Source organism: Pygocentrus nattereri, chromosome 3 (genome assembly GCF_015220715.1).
Source record: "Pygocentrus nattereri isolate fPygNat1 chromosome 3, fPygNat1.pri, whole genome shotgun sequence".
NCBI classification, from domain to species: Eukaryota; Metazoa; Chordata; class Actinopteri; order Characiformes; family Serrasalmidae; genus Pygocentrus; species Pygocentrus nattereri.
Window position 1 is genome coordinate 38,473,561 of NC_051213.1, and position 12,970 is coordinate 38,486,530.

At 39.1% G+C, this 12,970-nt stretch overlaps 1 protein-coding gene across 4 annotated transcripts; it reads right to left on the reverse strand.

The window, feature by feature from the left end:
• Positions 1-913: 913 nt before the first annotated feature.
• Positions 914-12,283, reverse strand: abcb8 (ATP-binding cassette, sub-family B (MDR/TAP), member 8). 4 transcript variants are annotated; one of them, XM_017700729.2, is made up of 17 exons: positions 12,072-12,283; positions 10,512-10,848; positions 9,629-9,784; positions 8,863-8,957; positions 8,390-8,495; positions 8,079-8,240; positions 7,702-7,787; positions 7,418-7,515; positions 7,198-7,303; positions 7,031-7,064; positions 6,780-6,916; positions 5,776-5,870; positions 5,376-5,509; positions 4,990-5,137; positions 3,931-4,181; positions 2,325-2,420; positions 914-2,202 (listed from the first exon to the last, which is right to left on the reverse strand). In XM_017700729.2, the coding sequence occupies exons 1-16, from the start codon at positions 12,176-12,178 to the stop codon at positions 2,337-2,339; spliced, it is 2,136 nt and encodes a 711-aa protein (XP_017556218.1). In that variant the 5' UTR covers positions 12,179-12,283; the 3' UTR covers positions 914-2,202; positions 2,325-2,336. The 4 variants fall into 4 exon arrangements, with proteins under 4 accessions (XP_017556218.1, XP_037392187.1, XP_017556217.1 ...); XM_037536290.1 differs by having other exon boundaries at positions 914-2,420; positions 8,079-8,177; XM_017700728.2 differs by having other exon boundaries at positions 914-2,420.
• Positions 12,284-12,970: the final 687 nt, after the last annotated feature.

Below are 12,970 nucleotides of genomic sequence, written 5' to 3' on the forward strand. Positions count from 1 at the left end.
CCTTTTGTCTGAAGTGTTTAATGCCCCTAAAGCTCATTTCTTGAAACGATTAACATGATGCATGAAACGATTAACAAAATGTTGCCGGCTGGAGGAGTCATTTTAAGGTAGATATACAGCGTATTTTAAAAGTCTTTCATGACCGAGAGGTACACGCCGGATGTTGTACCCATCTGTTGTACCCACGCCCGATATATAGTACCCATATAAATCTTTTCTTTTTTTTTTCAGATTGCAACTGTTTTACCATTATCAACACCGCAAAGAACACAGAAGATACGTCTAGGCTCGCAAGTGATTTTCTGAAGAGTAAACTTACGTTGTAAAGAGCAACTCCTGGTTCCTATCACCACAATGAGCCTCTATTCATTGGTTTTACTTCAAACCACTAATTACTTTTTTATGCTATAACGACTGAATCATTCGGAAGAAAAATCGCCTTTAAGGCTGAACCAGGAATTCCCAAGATGGACTTCAAACCAATGCTGAACATACTGCTGACACTGTCACAGACACTCATAGATCCATCATGATCACTCAGTGAAACCTTTAACTCCGCCCATTCGTCTTCTTAAAGGGCGACTCTGGGGCTGCTAGGCGTATAACCACGCCCCTTCTGCTTTCGGTAAACGTCACTGTTCGCGGCACTGAACGTGGGGCGGGACTAAATGTACAGCGTTATTAATTGCAGATGTTAGCTGCAACTACAGCTTTCTTAGTAACTACATCGATTTAACAAAACAACAAACATTGCAATTTTGTATGGAGATAGCACCCGAAATAGTTAAGATGTAAGGCAGATTGTTATGCACATCTCAAATATATGCAGGAAGGACAAATTTGTTTTGTCCATGTTGTGTTTTGCAACTAGGTGGCGCTGTGTTCTCATAAATAAACAAAAGCTGTGCCCCCAAACTGTGCCAGTAGTTTATTGCACTGATTAGTATCACGTTGTTCCTTTACATAGGTTTGTGGCAAATAGCACATACACTCATTGAGCACATTACTAGGAACACCTACTTTGTATCTACACTCATTGTCTGTTTTATCTGCTCCACTCACCATATAAGAGCACTTTATAGTTTACAATTACATACTGTAGTCCATCTGTTTTTCTGCATACTTTATTAGCCCCCTCTCAATGGTCTAGACCCCCACAGGACTGCCACGGAGCAAGTATTTGGGTGGTGGATCACTCTCAGCACCGCAGTGACACTGATGTCTTGGTGGTGGTGTGTTAGTGTGTGCTGCGCTGGTACGAGTGGATCAGGCACAGCAGTGCTGCTGGAGTTATTAAACACGGTGTCCTCTCACTGTCCACTCTATTAGACACACTCCTACCTTGTTAGTCCACCAGGTAGATTTAAAATCAGAGACAATAGTTAATCTGTTGTAGCACAGTTCGTATTAGTCATCCTCTAATTCTTCATCAGTGGTCACAGGTTACTGCTCACAGAACATTACTGGCTGAATATTTTGGTTGGTGGACTATTCTCAGTCTAGTAGTGACACTGAGGTGTTAAAAAACTCCAGCAGCATTGCTGTGTCTGATCCACTTATACCAGCACAACACCTACTAATACACGACTATGACCCATGATCCACTACTCAAGTAATACCTGTTCTGTGGTGGTCCTGACCATTGATGAATGGGGTTAAGGTGGGATATCAAATTATGCAAATAAACAGATGGACTACACCGATATGGTGAGTGGAACTGATAAAATGGAAAGTGAGTGTAGATACAAGTTAGGTGTTCCTAATAAAGAGCTCTGTGAGTGTATGTGAATAGTAATACAATGTACAGATTTCTATAAAAGTATTTTTGCTATTTAATATTATATTACATCTATATACATTTACATGACAGACATGAGTAATAAATGAATTTATTTATTCCTAGTACTCCGGTTACATCAAATGTACATGTCGACTCCTTTGTACGGTCATTCACAAATTCTTTGTATCACAGTAAAACATTCATACACTTAATAATTACTGTACAGTGATGTACATACATGTGTAAGGAAACACTACATTTCAATTCAAAAACTGTATAAAATATATTTGTTAAAATACCTGCAGTCTGGAGACAATATACTCTGTAATGCTTAGCAATAACGTCCATTCCGAACACAAGCCTAATCCAATCCTGAGTTCATATTTTTACAAAGCATCGATCTACAAGTGGTGTGAAGCACCCTGTTAACAAATGGTATACAAACAGAGTTTAAAGTCAAATGTAATTTTAAGATATCATTTACATCCAGTAAACATTAAACAAAACCACAGTAATGGTGCTTTGGACTCCATAGCTCTTCTACCTGGTCATTGATTCACTGTTGGCCATTAGATCTTTGTCTTCTTATTAGCTCAGCATACAGACCGCATTTACTCAGTAATTCCAGGTGTGTTCCAGCCTTAAAAACAAACAGATGAACAATCAAATATGTCAGGAGATTGGACATTTTAATGTAAAAAAGACATCTTCCTATGAGTTTTACAAATACCATAAATAGGCCATATGCAAAATATCAGGAGATGAATGTATTCTAAACTGGAGTCAGGTCAAGCTCTCCATGACATAGGAATTAATGAGACGTGCCTTAATTTCTGTAAGGTTCTGTCCTTTCTATTAAATTTCTTTAACCCTATCCTAGATGTCCTTTAGCATCTTTTGAGTCTTGCAGAGGTAGAAGTAAATATTATTTTTTGGTATGGTGATTTTATATAATAAAATTATACTGAACATATATTGAAATTGCCACAAGCATTCATTGTGACATCATTCTATGATCAGCTCAAGCTGGTTCAACAGCTTAGTGCCTTTTTAAATTGTAGGAACATCATGCAGACTATGCACTGCGCAAACTGGTGCATACAATGCAAGTGCGTACACTTGCAGTTTGCATGAAATCACCAATAATATCAACTCGTTGCAATACAGATAACTGGACAGAATGAAATTTAGCCTATCATACGTTTTGACAGGGCTGCAGGTGGGCAAGATATTACAATCTAGGCAACAGTTGCTGAAAGAGATTTTTCAGATTCCAACAAACTTAAAAGGCCAATATGTTATTTGTAATATTGTTACAGTATTCTCAGCCTCATCAGTTTTTGTGCAATTTTTAAAATATTTTTTTTACGATTTTGGATTTTTTTTGTCATTTTTGTTCTCTCCCAATAGCACCCAGCATGCATTATGCAAATGTCATCAATCCTGACTGTTTGCTTAGCCAATAAGCCATAAACTCTAAATACCAGGCTAGCATTAGTGGCACTTTTACCTCCTCACTGATGATTTATGTAGCAGAGAAAAGAAGCCAAACAGGTAAGGTATCTAGATGTCCAAGTAGCTACTTTTAAGCTTTTAGCTTATTTCCTCATCTTACAAGACATTTCTGCCATTTGAGTAACCCATTCTGTCCATTGTATTGAGAATTGAGTTGTTCCAATTTATACAGCTGCTTCTTCACAATTACATCTGCTATCTGCCTTCCTTCTGCAATTACCGGAAAAAAAAGGGAAAAAAAGGAACCTGCAATAATTTCATAAACTGCAAAAATCCACCCCAATGGGGTTGTAGTTTTTCAAAAGTTTCTTCTACCTTCAAGATACTTCATCAAAATGTATTTCCCAGTCTTTAAACCAGAAAACCTCACTCTAGAGACTACTACACCACTCTAGTATGATAAATGGAATGTTTTCAGCAAGTGTAGTGATTGCTATCCTGGCCATCTGAAGATATACTTTGTGTTAAAGCCATTGATATGTGACTAAGAATGGATGTGTATGGCCCCTGAGAGAAATGTCCTAGAAAAAGAAATAAAAAATAAATAAAAAATTTTGGCATTGTGTCCCAAACTACATGATTGGAACGATTCCTAATGGCTTGTTGCAATTTTAACAGGTCTCTTATGTCCTCACCTCCACCACTTTGCCATTGCTCATGACGCAGATGAGGTCAGCCCCCTGGATGGTACTGAGGCGGTGAGCAATAATGAGGACGGTGCGTCCTGTGGTGGCTCTGTCCAGTGCTTCCTGGACCACGCGTTCCGACTCAGCATCAAGCGCGCTCGTGGCCTCATCCAGGATCAGGATACTTGGGTTTTTAATGAGGGCGCGAGCAATGGCAATCCTCTGCTTTTGACCGCCTGACAGAGTCACACCACGCTCACCTACATGCCAAGAATATGGAGAGAAAAGGTGCAGTATGAATTTCTCACTCAAATGACACCTAAAATGTTGCATTCTAATAAGGTATAATTCAAAATGGTCACCAGCAGCAGACAGCAATATGTTCATCACTGTGGTTATGCAAATATAGAAATATATACACATTAATTTTTAAATTAAACATTTAAAACACATATAATGTAACAGTCTGAGTTATTATTCTGTAGAGGGAAGAAAAGGACCATAACACTACTGAAACTTGTAAATTACTAGTGACTGGTATCAAAACATTTTTCAAGAAACACAAAAAGGTTACATAATTGCAGGAAATGTGTGTTTTGGGAGTAAAATGTCTTCATGTTAAACATTGATTTTAAAACTTTTGGACACATGAACTTCAAAACAATGTGACCTAACTGCTCACCACATGAGGGACAGGGATGCACTCTCACTTTCTGCTGTAAAATGCAGGGGTGTGGCTAAAATAAGCCTCAGTCTATGCACTAAAACTGTTTCAGTAGTTACATGAAAACTCATGATTAATATACATTTTTCAACTTCATTTTAAAAGAAATAAAAAAAATTATCTTTTTCAAAAACACACACTATGATATATACTAACATGAATGATAATGTCTTTAGTAAAGATTACATGGCTTGGAAAGGTTTGATTTACAACAGCATTTAGCATTTCCTGACGTAAAATGTGTAAAAGTGTCAGTTATGCTGCAGTCGCTGATCATGGCACAGAAATTGTTTTGGCAGACTATTCTGAAATGTGCTAAATATGATCCTGAGCCCAGTACTCACCCACCACAGTGTTGTAGCCATCTGGAAAGCCTGTGATGAAGGTGTGAGCATTGGCCTGTTTGGCAGCAGCCACCACCTCTGCATCTGTGGCACCAGGCTTTCCAAAGCGGATATTCTCCAACACTGAAGTGCCAAACAGCACAGGCTCCTGCAACCAACAAAAGTAAAACCAGTACTTAAAATACACTGGCAAGCAAACATGTGGATAACAGACTGTGGAATATGTGGTAAGTGCATGAATCATGTGTTTTTTGCAAGACTTTTTACAGACAGGCACATGCAATTGGGGTGGTCAAATACAATATCATACAATACAATAGAGTGGTCAAAAACAGAGCAGTACTCTTCTTTGTTCTCTGAAAAGTTTTAGACTTTGAGGGACATGCCTGACTAATGAATCCAATCACATGTCCTCTTAGCCAAGAGGGGTCCAGTGTTCTGATGTCTAGGCCATCCAACATTATCACTCCACCGCTTGGGTCATAGAACCGTTCCAGCAGTGCTGCCACAGTGGATTTACCTGATACATAAAACAGAGAGAAAGACAGAAATCTCTGAAAAGAAGCAAACAAACTAATAGATCATCACTCAAGTCTATTCTCAAAACAGCTGTGCCATATTAAATTTCTAGTGTTCGTTAGATTGATCAATAACTCTCAACAGATTTAAAAGGACAAAGTCAAATCTACTGGAAAATACTACATAAATATCCTTGTCCTTGCATTAATATTATGAGATGGCTGAGCTGGAATTCTGTACTACAAGAAAGAGGAGGGAGAAATTTACCTCCACCAGATTCTCCAACTATAGCGACAGTTTTGCATGGAGGTAGAGTCAGGTTGAAGTTCTTCAGGATCTGATTACCTGGGCGTGTTGGGTAGCTGGAAAGCATAGCATAAAAAACTAACCTAAAACCTTCAACACAAAGCCTAGCAATACACTACACAAATGAAGGGGGTTTTACAAATAAAAATATGTTCGTTGACATACTGACTCCAGCAGCACTGCTGTGTCTGATCCACTCAAACCAGCACAACACATACTTGTTGTTTTACAAATTAAAAATGTGTTGACATTAACTGCATTGTTTATTGAGGAAACCATCTGCATATGAAGATTCGACTTTGAATGTAAACATGAGGCATAATTAAATTAAAGGACACTTTAGCAAGACTAGGAAACCTCTCTTCTGATGATAACATTTATAAAGCCATTGAAAAGCTCTGGGGTAAATTATTTAAGTTGTCATTTATTTATTTTACCCATTTCCCCTCTAATAAACTAATGTACAATTCCCACCTGCTAGACAGGTTTCTGCTGATCATACAACGTTACCTGGGAGGGTCAGCATTTGTTTGTGCTTCCTTCAAGATACATGAAGCACCACTGAATCTTTTAAACTTCCGTTAACATAACATTAGTGGACAACTCCAGACTTTTGGAGGAAGACACATCTGTTATGTCAGCTTTCAGATATCTTGTCTAGCACCATCCTGCGTGATGGGGAGATGGAGGACCATCCTTCCCACCCAGAGAGAACCAGAAGACAATTACACAATAGACACATTTTAAACACACAAAAGGCAGCATGAGTGTGTGCGTGTATACACAGGCCTCGAGCACTTACTGTACAGCCCCAAAACAAATCTAGGCCAAAACAGCTGTTGTTTTTCAAAACTTCCACCCACCTTCATCCCATCAGAAGAGGTTTTTCCTTATTTTCCTTCCTTTAAGCTAATATAACAATTTACTTTTGTGAGTACATTCTTGTTTCAGAGAAAGCAGTCTACCTGAAGTTGATGTTCATGAAATCCACTCGTCCAGTCAAAGACTTGTGAGGGATACGACCCCCTCCCATCAGAGGAATGGTTGGTTCAAGTGCCAGATACTCAAAAACACGAGCTCCTGCACTAATGCCTCTCACCATCTGAGACACAAGACAGCACAGATCACAATTCCTAGCTGGTTTAAAATTGAATCAGATTATCTAGCAATAGAACAACAATATGGTCAATTTGTAATAAATGGAATTTGGACCCACCTGCCCAAAGAGAATTGAGATGCTGGCCAAGGATCTGCAAAAAAGAGCAGATGAAGTACAGCTCTGAGCATTTCTTCTTCAAAACATCTTTGATCCCATAAGACAATACAACAGTGTATTTGTATCACAAGCTACAAAAAAAGATATATGTGCTATTAAATCCCTACCTTTGAACTGTTTGGGACGCAACTAAAAATGACATTAGGTCACCTGGAGACATGTCGTTATGTGCCATCAAGGACCCACCAGCAAAAATAGTGCCTAGGACTATGCCTAAAGGAAAAAGGCAAACAAGAAGTGACAAACAAATGTAATTAAGCTTCTCTTTAGTGATCTGTATTTGGGTAATTTTCTGATAATGGAAATGGCACTACAGTAAACACTCACAGTTTAATACGATGTTCGACAGGCCCTGGAACACCGCGATTCCTGTCCCTAAAGCTTCATTCATCACAGCAGACTTCTCCACCTCTGTGGCATACATCCTGTACCAGACATATGGAGGCTGGTTTTTTCTCAACATTGGCAATAGCCATTTTTAACATTAAGACACTAGCTAATGGAAATGCTTCATGATGATATCAAATAAATATATTAATCAAATAATCCCTTCAATACACAGCATTCAACTGCGAAATGGGTTATAATGCCCAAAATGCTGGGAGACTCACTCCAGTTCTCTGTCCTCCATGGCAAAGGCTCTTACTGTTCGGACATTGCCAAGGGCCTCATCTGCCACTCCTGTAGCTTTAGAAATCTGTGAGTTAAACAGAAATGAATTAACTCACAATTTAAATTTTTTGGTGAATTCCCCATGCCTTAAATGCTGTTGATACAATCATTCAAGTATTTAAAAAGGTTCTTCAGAAGCCAAATGAATCATAAGTGCAGAGCTGCAAACTCTCAAGCACTAATAATTAGGTCTAAGCTCATAATTCATGGCGTGCTAAACGTCTTGTTAGACATTGAAGGTTGAGTGGAACAGTACTTCCCACATTCCTTTTCCCTCAACACAAACTAAGACAAATTTCCATTATCAAGTGTTCACCTGCTCCTGGGCTTTTCGTGAAAGTCTGCGCAGAAAGGAGCCGATAAGAGCGCCTGCACCCACAAGGCACGGCAGCACCACCACTGTCAAACCGGTCAACTTCGGAGAGATGACATACAGAGAGACAAAGCAGCCAATCGTCTGCGTAATGCTCCTCAAACCCTGCAGACACAAAAGCCAGCCTCTACAGCATTCAATTTCAATGGCTTAGCGCTTATATGAAATACAAAAAAAGAGTAAAACTTGTAAACATCTGACATGCTTTGATACTGTGCATCTACTTAAACTCATTGTGGAATACCACACCATACCTGAGAGATCACCAGCTTGAAGGAGGATTTGAACTCCTGAATGTCAGCAGTGAGGCGGTTAACTAGCTGCCCCGTCTTATTGGCATCAAAGAATGCAACATCTTGTCTGCAAGAGAACACAGTCACTGCACACTGTAAGCTACAGATCCCAGAATACATAGCATTACTGCATTCAAAGGGTTCATATAAATATGGCATCAAAATATAAATATTTATCAAAATATGGCAAAAAAAAAAAAGATCTGTTTGATTCAAAAATCATATTTGACATTGCACCCCCTGCCAAGTGAATGGATAACGATAACAATTTTGAGCAATAATACATTTTTCAAGCTCATGGTTTTGTCAATAATAATGCTTGGTAAGTCAAAACAAAGAAGGAGGCAAAAAAGGCAAATGTGGCAAACAGTATACATATTTACTTTAACATATTTAAGGAAAGTTGAGTATAATATTTAAGCAGTGAAACAAACCTTAGCAATGATGTGAAGAGAGTTTTTCTCATGTCAGCAGCCACTCTCTCACCAACTCTGGACAGGAGGATGATGTACCCACTGGTCAGCAGACCCTGAGGAACAAGCAGAGATGCCCAACAAACAGGGTATATGGCTTAGTCTTGGTAAAGTTGCCATCTGATGGACTTGTGTAACTTTTGCTCCTTTGGTGTTTCCTGTCTTCTGGCCAATGACCGCTGGGACAGGTTCCAGCACTACTCGTGACCCAGGAGGACAAGCAGTAAATACATAAAAATTGTGCATTAAAACTAGCTGAAAAATGTGTTGTTTAGACGTGTTCTTGGCAGAGCTTGTGTTAACTTATTTTCACTTATTATTAAATCAAAAAAAAAAAATTTGACAGTGGTGTTCAAGTCTTTTCATATGACTTTATAAACAGCCACAAAGAGCTCCTGAGGCATTTTTTTTCGTAAATGTTTTCCAAAAAGTGCAGTTGGTTCACATACTTTCCTATTTTTTTTTTTATATGAAAAAAGTATTAATCCTTTTTCTAAGCAGAAAAATAAAGAAATAATACTGGGGTGGGCCCCTAAGCAAAATGTTTCTTAACTCTCGTAAATGTTCAGAAACAGCCCTGAGTGAAACATCCCTTTAGTATCCTGTCCATCTGTTGTGCAATGACCACAAAGAAAAGGAATCTTTCTTTAGTCACACTATTCTTACTAGTATGAGCATTCTTTAGCTTGATACACCATACGTGACACAAAAATGGACAGCGTCTCACCTGTAGACAATACAGGCCCAGCAGCTTGAATGCAGGCGCTCGAATATCCCTCATGTAATTTCCAGCATGTTCCCTCAAGTGTTGAGCTACAACGTTCACCAATTCGCCCAGCATCAGTGGGATCTGGATGTTCAGAGCCGCTGCGCCAAATGCAAGCTTTCGGACAGCCAGGAAAAAAAATAGCAGCGTTTTCTTAGCCATGCAAAGATAGATACTCCAGTCTTCCTTTAGCAGCCCTCTTCTAATAATAATAATAATAATAATAATAATAATTAAAGCACTTCAGTAAATAAGCACATATCCAAAACTCAGCATGAACAAATGTATTGAGCAGTGTTAAACTGCTTCTCATTTGCACTTGTTTACAGCATGGCTGTAGTCTTACATGTATTTTAAAAAAATGGATAAGGGGGTGTAAAATGGATTAGTCAACAGCAATAGTTTTGGAATATTAGAAGTGATTAACTTGTTGAATTTTATTATTATTATTAATTACATGCTTGTTTTTTTTTACACAAATAAGGTATGTGGGCTGTTTTCAGTTTTAATCATTCTGAATCATGCCAAAATAATACAAAATTGAACTGAATTTAACTAGTAGTGAAATTACATGTGCATACAGAAATTATTCATGGACTGTTCCCTAAAGATTTGTAAGAGGTGAGAGATTTACAGCCCTAATGAGTAGCATTCACATTATTCATCAATCTATAAATAGTACTTTAACTTTTTTTGCCTTTAACTACTGTTTCAGTCACACAGGAACATTTATTTTTATCAAAATAACAGACTTCCCAAATTTGATTCTGAAAAAGAATAAGTAACTGCAATTTCAAAATTTCATGGAGAGTAATTTACACATCTTGGAGAGTCATTTACTTACAATAATGGCCCCTATGAGGGCAAGGAGCTGTGGCCGGACAAACTCCCAGAGGACAGCCCAGCTGAATTCCGGCCCCTTCTCCTTCACTTGGACCTCAGCAGAAAGGTTATTGTTGAAATCAGCGTGACAGTAAGCTACACCACCCAACAGTCGTGCAGTGACTGTTAATGTAGCCGGCCCCACCAGCAACGTCAGAGCCACTTTTGGGGACACTTTAGGGTGTCGTTGGACAGCCAGTCTCAACACTTTGTGTGCTTGACCCCACAGTCGTATGACTGTGCTGCTTGTGGACTGAGAGACTGGAGCCTTGGCCCATTGAAGTGAGTGCTGTTCACATCTGCAACATAATACAAATTATTCAGCTGTTTCTGATGAGATTAGATATAAAATTATTTATTTGTTTAAAGAATAAGAAGGTCACAGGAAAATAGCAGATGTTTCCAAAAGTGGAGCAAAGAAAGGTGGTAAACCACCAAACCATCATCATCAGATAACAGTAATAAAAGTTCCATTCTTGCTTTGACAAAATTGGGTTTCTGCCCACGCCACTGTGAGAACTCAACACTTGTGATGTGAGCACAAAAAACATGCAAAAAACATGCACTAATGTGTTCTGTTGCTGTTCTGTCACCATTGACATTGACATCATATACTTCTGGAACTTTGTCATGCACTTACCACTTATTTTAAACAAATAAGGTTCTGTATATGTCTCACATTGAGCTTGATTAGGGCTGAGGGAGACTTTTACTGGGACAACTAATCTCAGCTGGAAAACATGACATCACATGTAAATACACTCCATGCTTCACAGCGTTCTAAAACCTTTCTGAGTACTACTCCTCATATGTTTTACATCACTGACCTTGACATGATTAAACAGCCATGCATTCTGGGACTTAATGTGTGTTATCTCTCTCCTACCAATTGTTTTATGGCTGTGACTGGGTCTCAAATTGAGTCCTGTCAATAGTTCATTACTATAAATGAAACAAAAGTAACTGCCTTGATTAGGTCATAAGGTCATAAGACCCACTAAGACACTATAACTCTCAGATGCTGATCCTGCTAAAATGTACTTAAAACTCAGCAATATGACAACATTACATATCTCACAATATGCTTTTCTGAGTATATGGCGGATACAATCAGTACTTAAGCACTTCCCAAATGCGTGTGACAGTGTTTTTAAATGAGGCAATACGTTTCTCAGATGACAGAAGAAATAAATATCAGGACATGTCATGTCTCCTGAAAACGTCTTGAAATAGTTATACTAAATTTCTGCCATATCACCCAGCTCCACCCAAAAAGCCCTAAAGGCGTCGAATTCAATGCTTTACTGTCAGAGAGTTTAATGTGCGACGCAACCAAGGGCACACTAGACTGGTTAGGGCGAGAATTGTCCTCCTACATTTTGAGTTGCACTGTGGGACGTAGGGGACAGACGGTCCAGCGCCCCACGCCCTCTTTGTACCCTGAAGGTAACACCTGTACTGGCGTGTGGTCTTAGTTCGCTGAAAGGTGACAGTCCTGTGTCTTATACTCACACACACATACCGGCTGTGCTGGAGCAGCAGCTCTCTTGACTTAATAACGTTATTTCGTGCTCGCAGTAGTCGGTCCGAGCCGCGCGTCAGCCGACTGCAGCGCACGAAGTGAAACATCGTTACTCTCCGGTCCAGACACGACAGACAAAATGATTTCGGAGAAATAACGCTGCCAGTTAGGAAAGGGTACAAGGATTTACATGTACGTCGCCATTTTTAAACAATGAGAGGGGGCATGTGCTTCTTTAGTGGCCTGTGAGCGTTTGGCTTTACCGCCATCGACAGGACTGGAGGGGAAGTTCAGCTGAGAGTGGAGTCCAACAAAATGTACAAAATTCTCGATAGATAGATAGATAGATAGATAGATAGATAGATAGATAGATAGATAGATAGATCAGAACAAAACCTTGCATCTACATTTTTGTCATTTTAAGTTTTTGACATAATTTAAAAATATGTGTGCCCAGATAGCAGACAGTTCTGTGCCAATCCTGTTTTCCTATGTGAGTGTTGGTTGACTACCAGGTAAATACTAGGCATTGCGGCCAGAATAGGGCCAGATCCAGGACAGCTTCATACGGTGCCTCGTGTCTACATTTGTGGGACAATGCTAGTGTGAATGTTGTGGACAACAATGTAGTTGCGCCAGATTCTGGCCAAATTTGGGCCATATTCTTTAGTTGTACTCCCTTTACAGTATGTGGGCCATATCTAGGCAGAGGATCCGTCCGTATATTGGGCCAGAACAAACCAAGGATGCCTGTATTTGAAAAAATGCTTTATTATGACTTTCTATGAGGGGGTTTATATGCATTAAATACCTCATAGGTCTGATACTTTTATTATGTTTATTAAATTCAGCCATCAGTCTTTAAGTAGTATCATATGTTTGTATTTGTTTGTCATGTC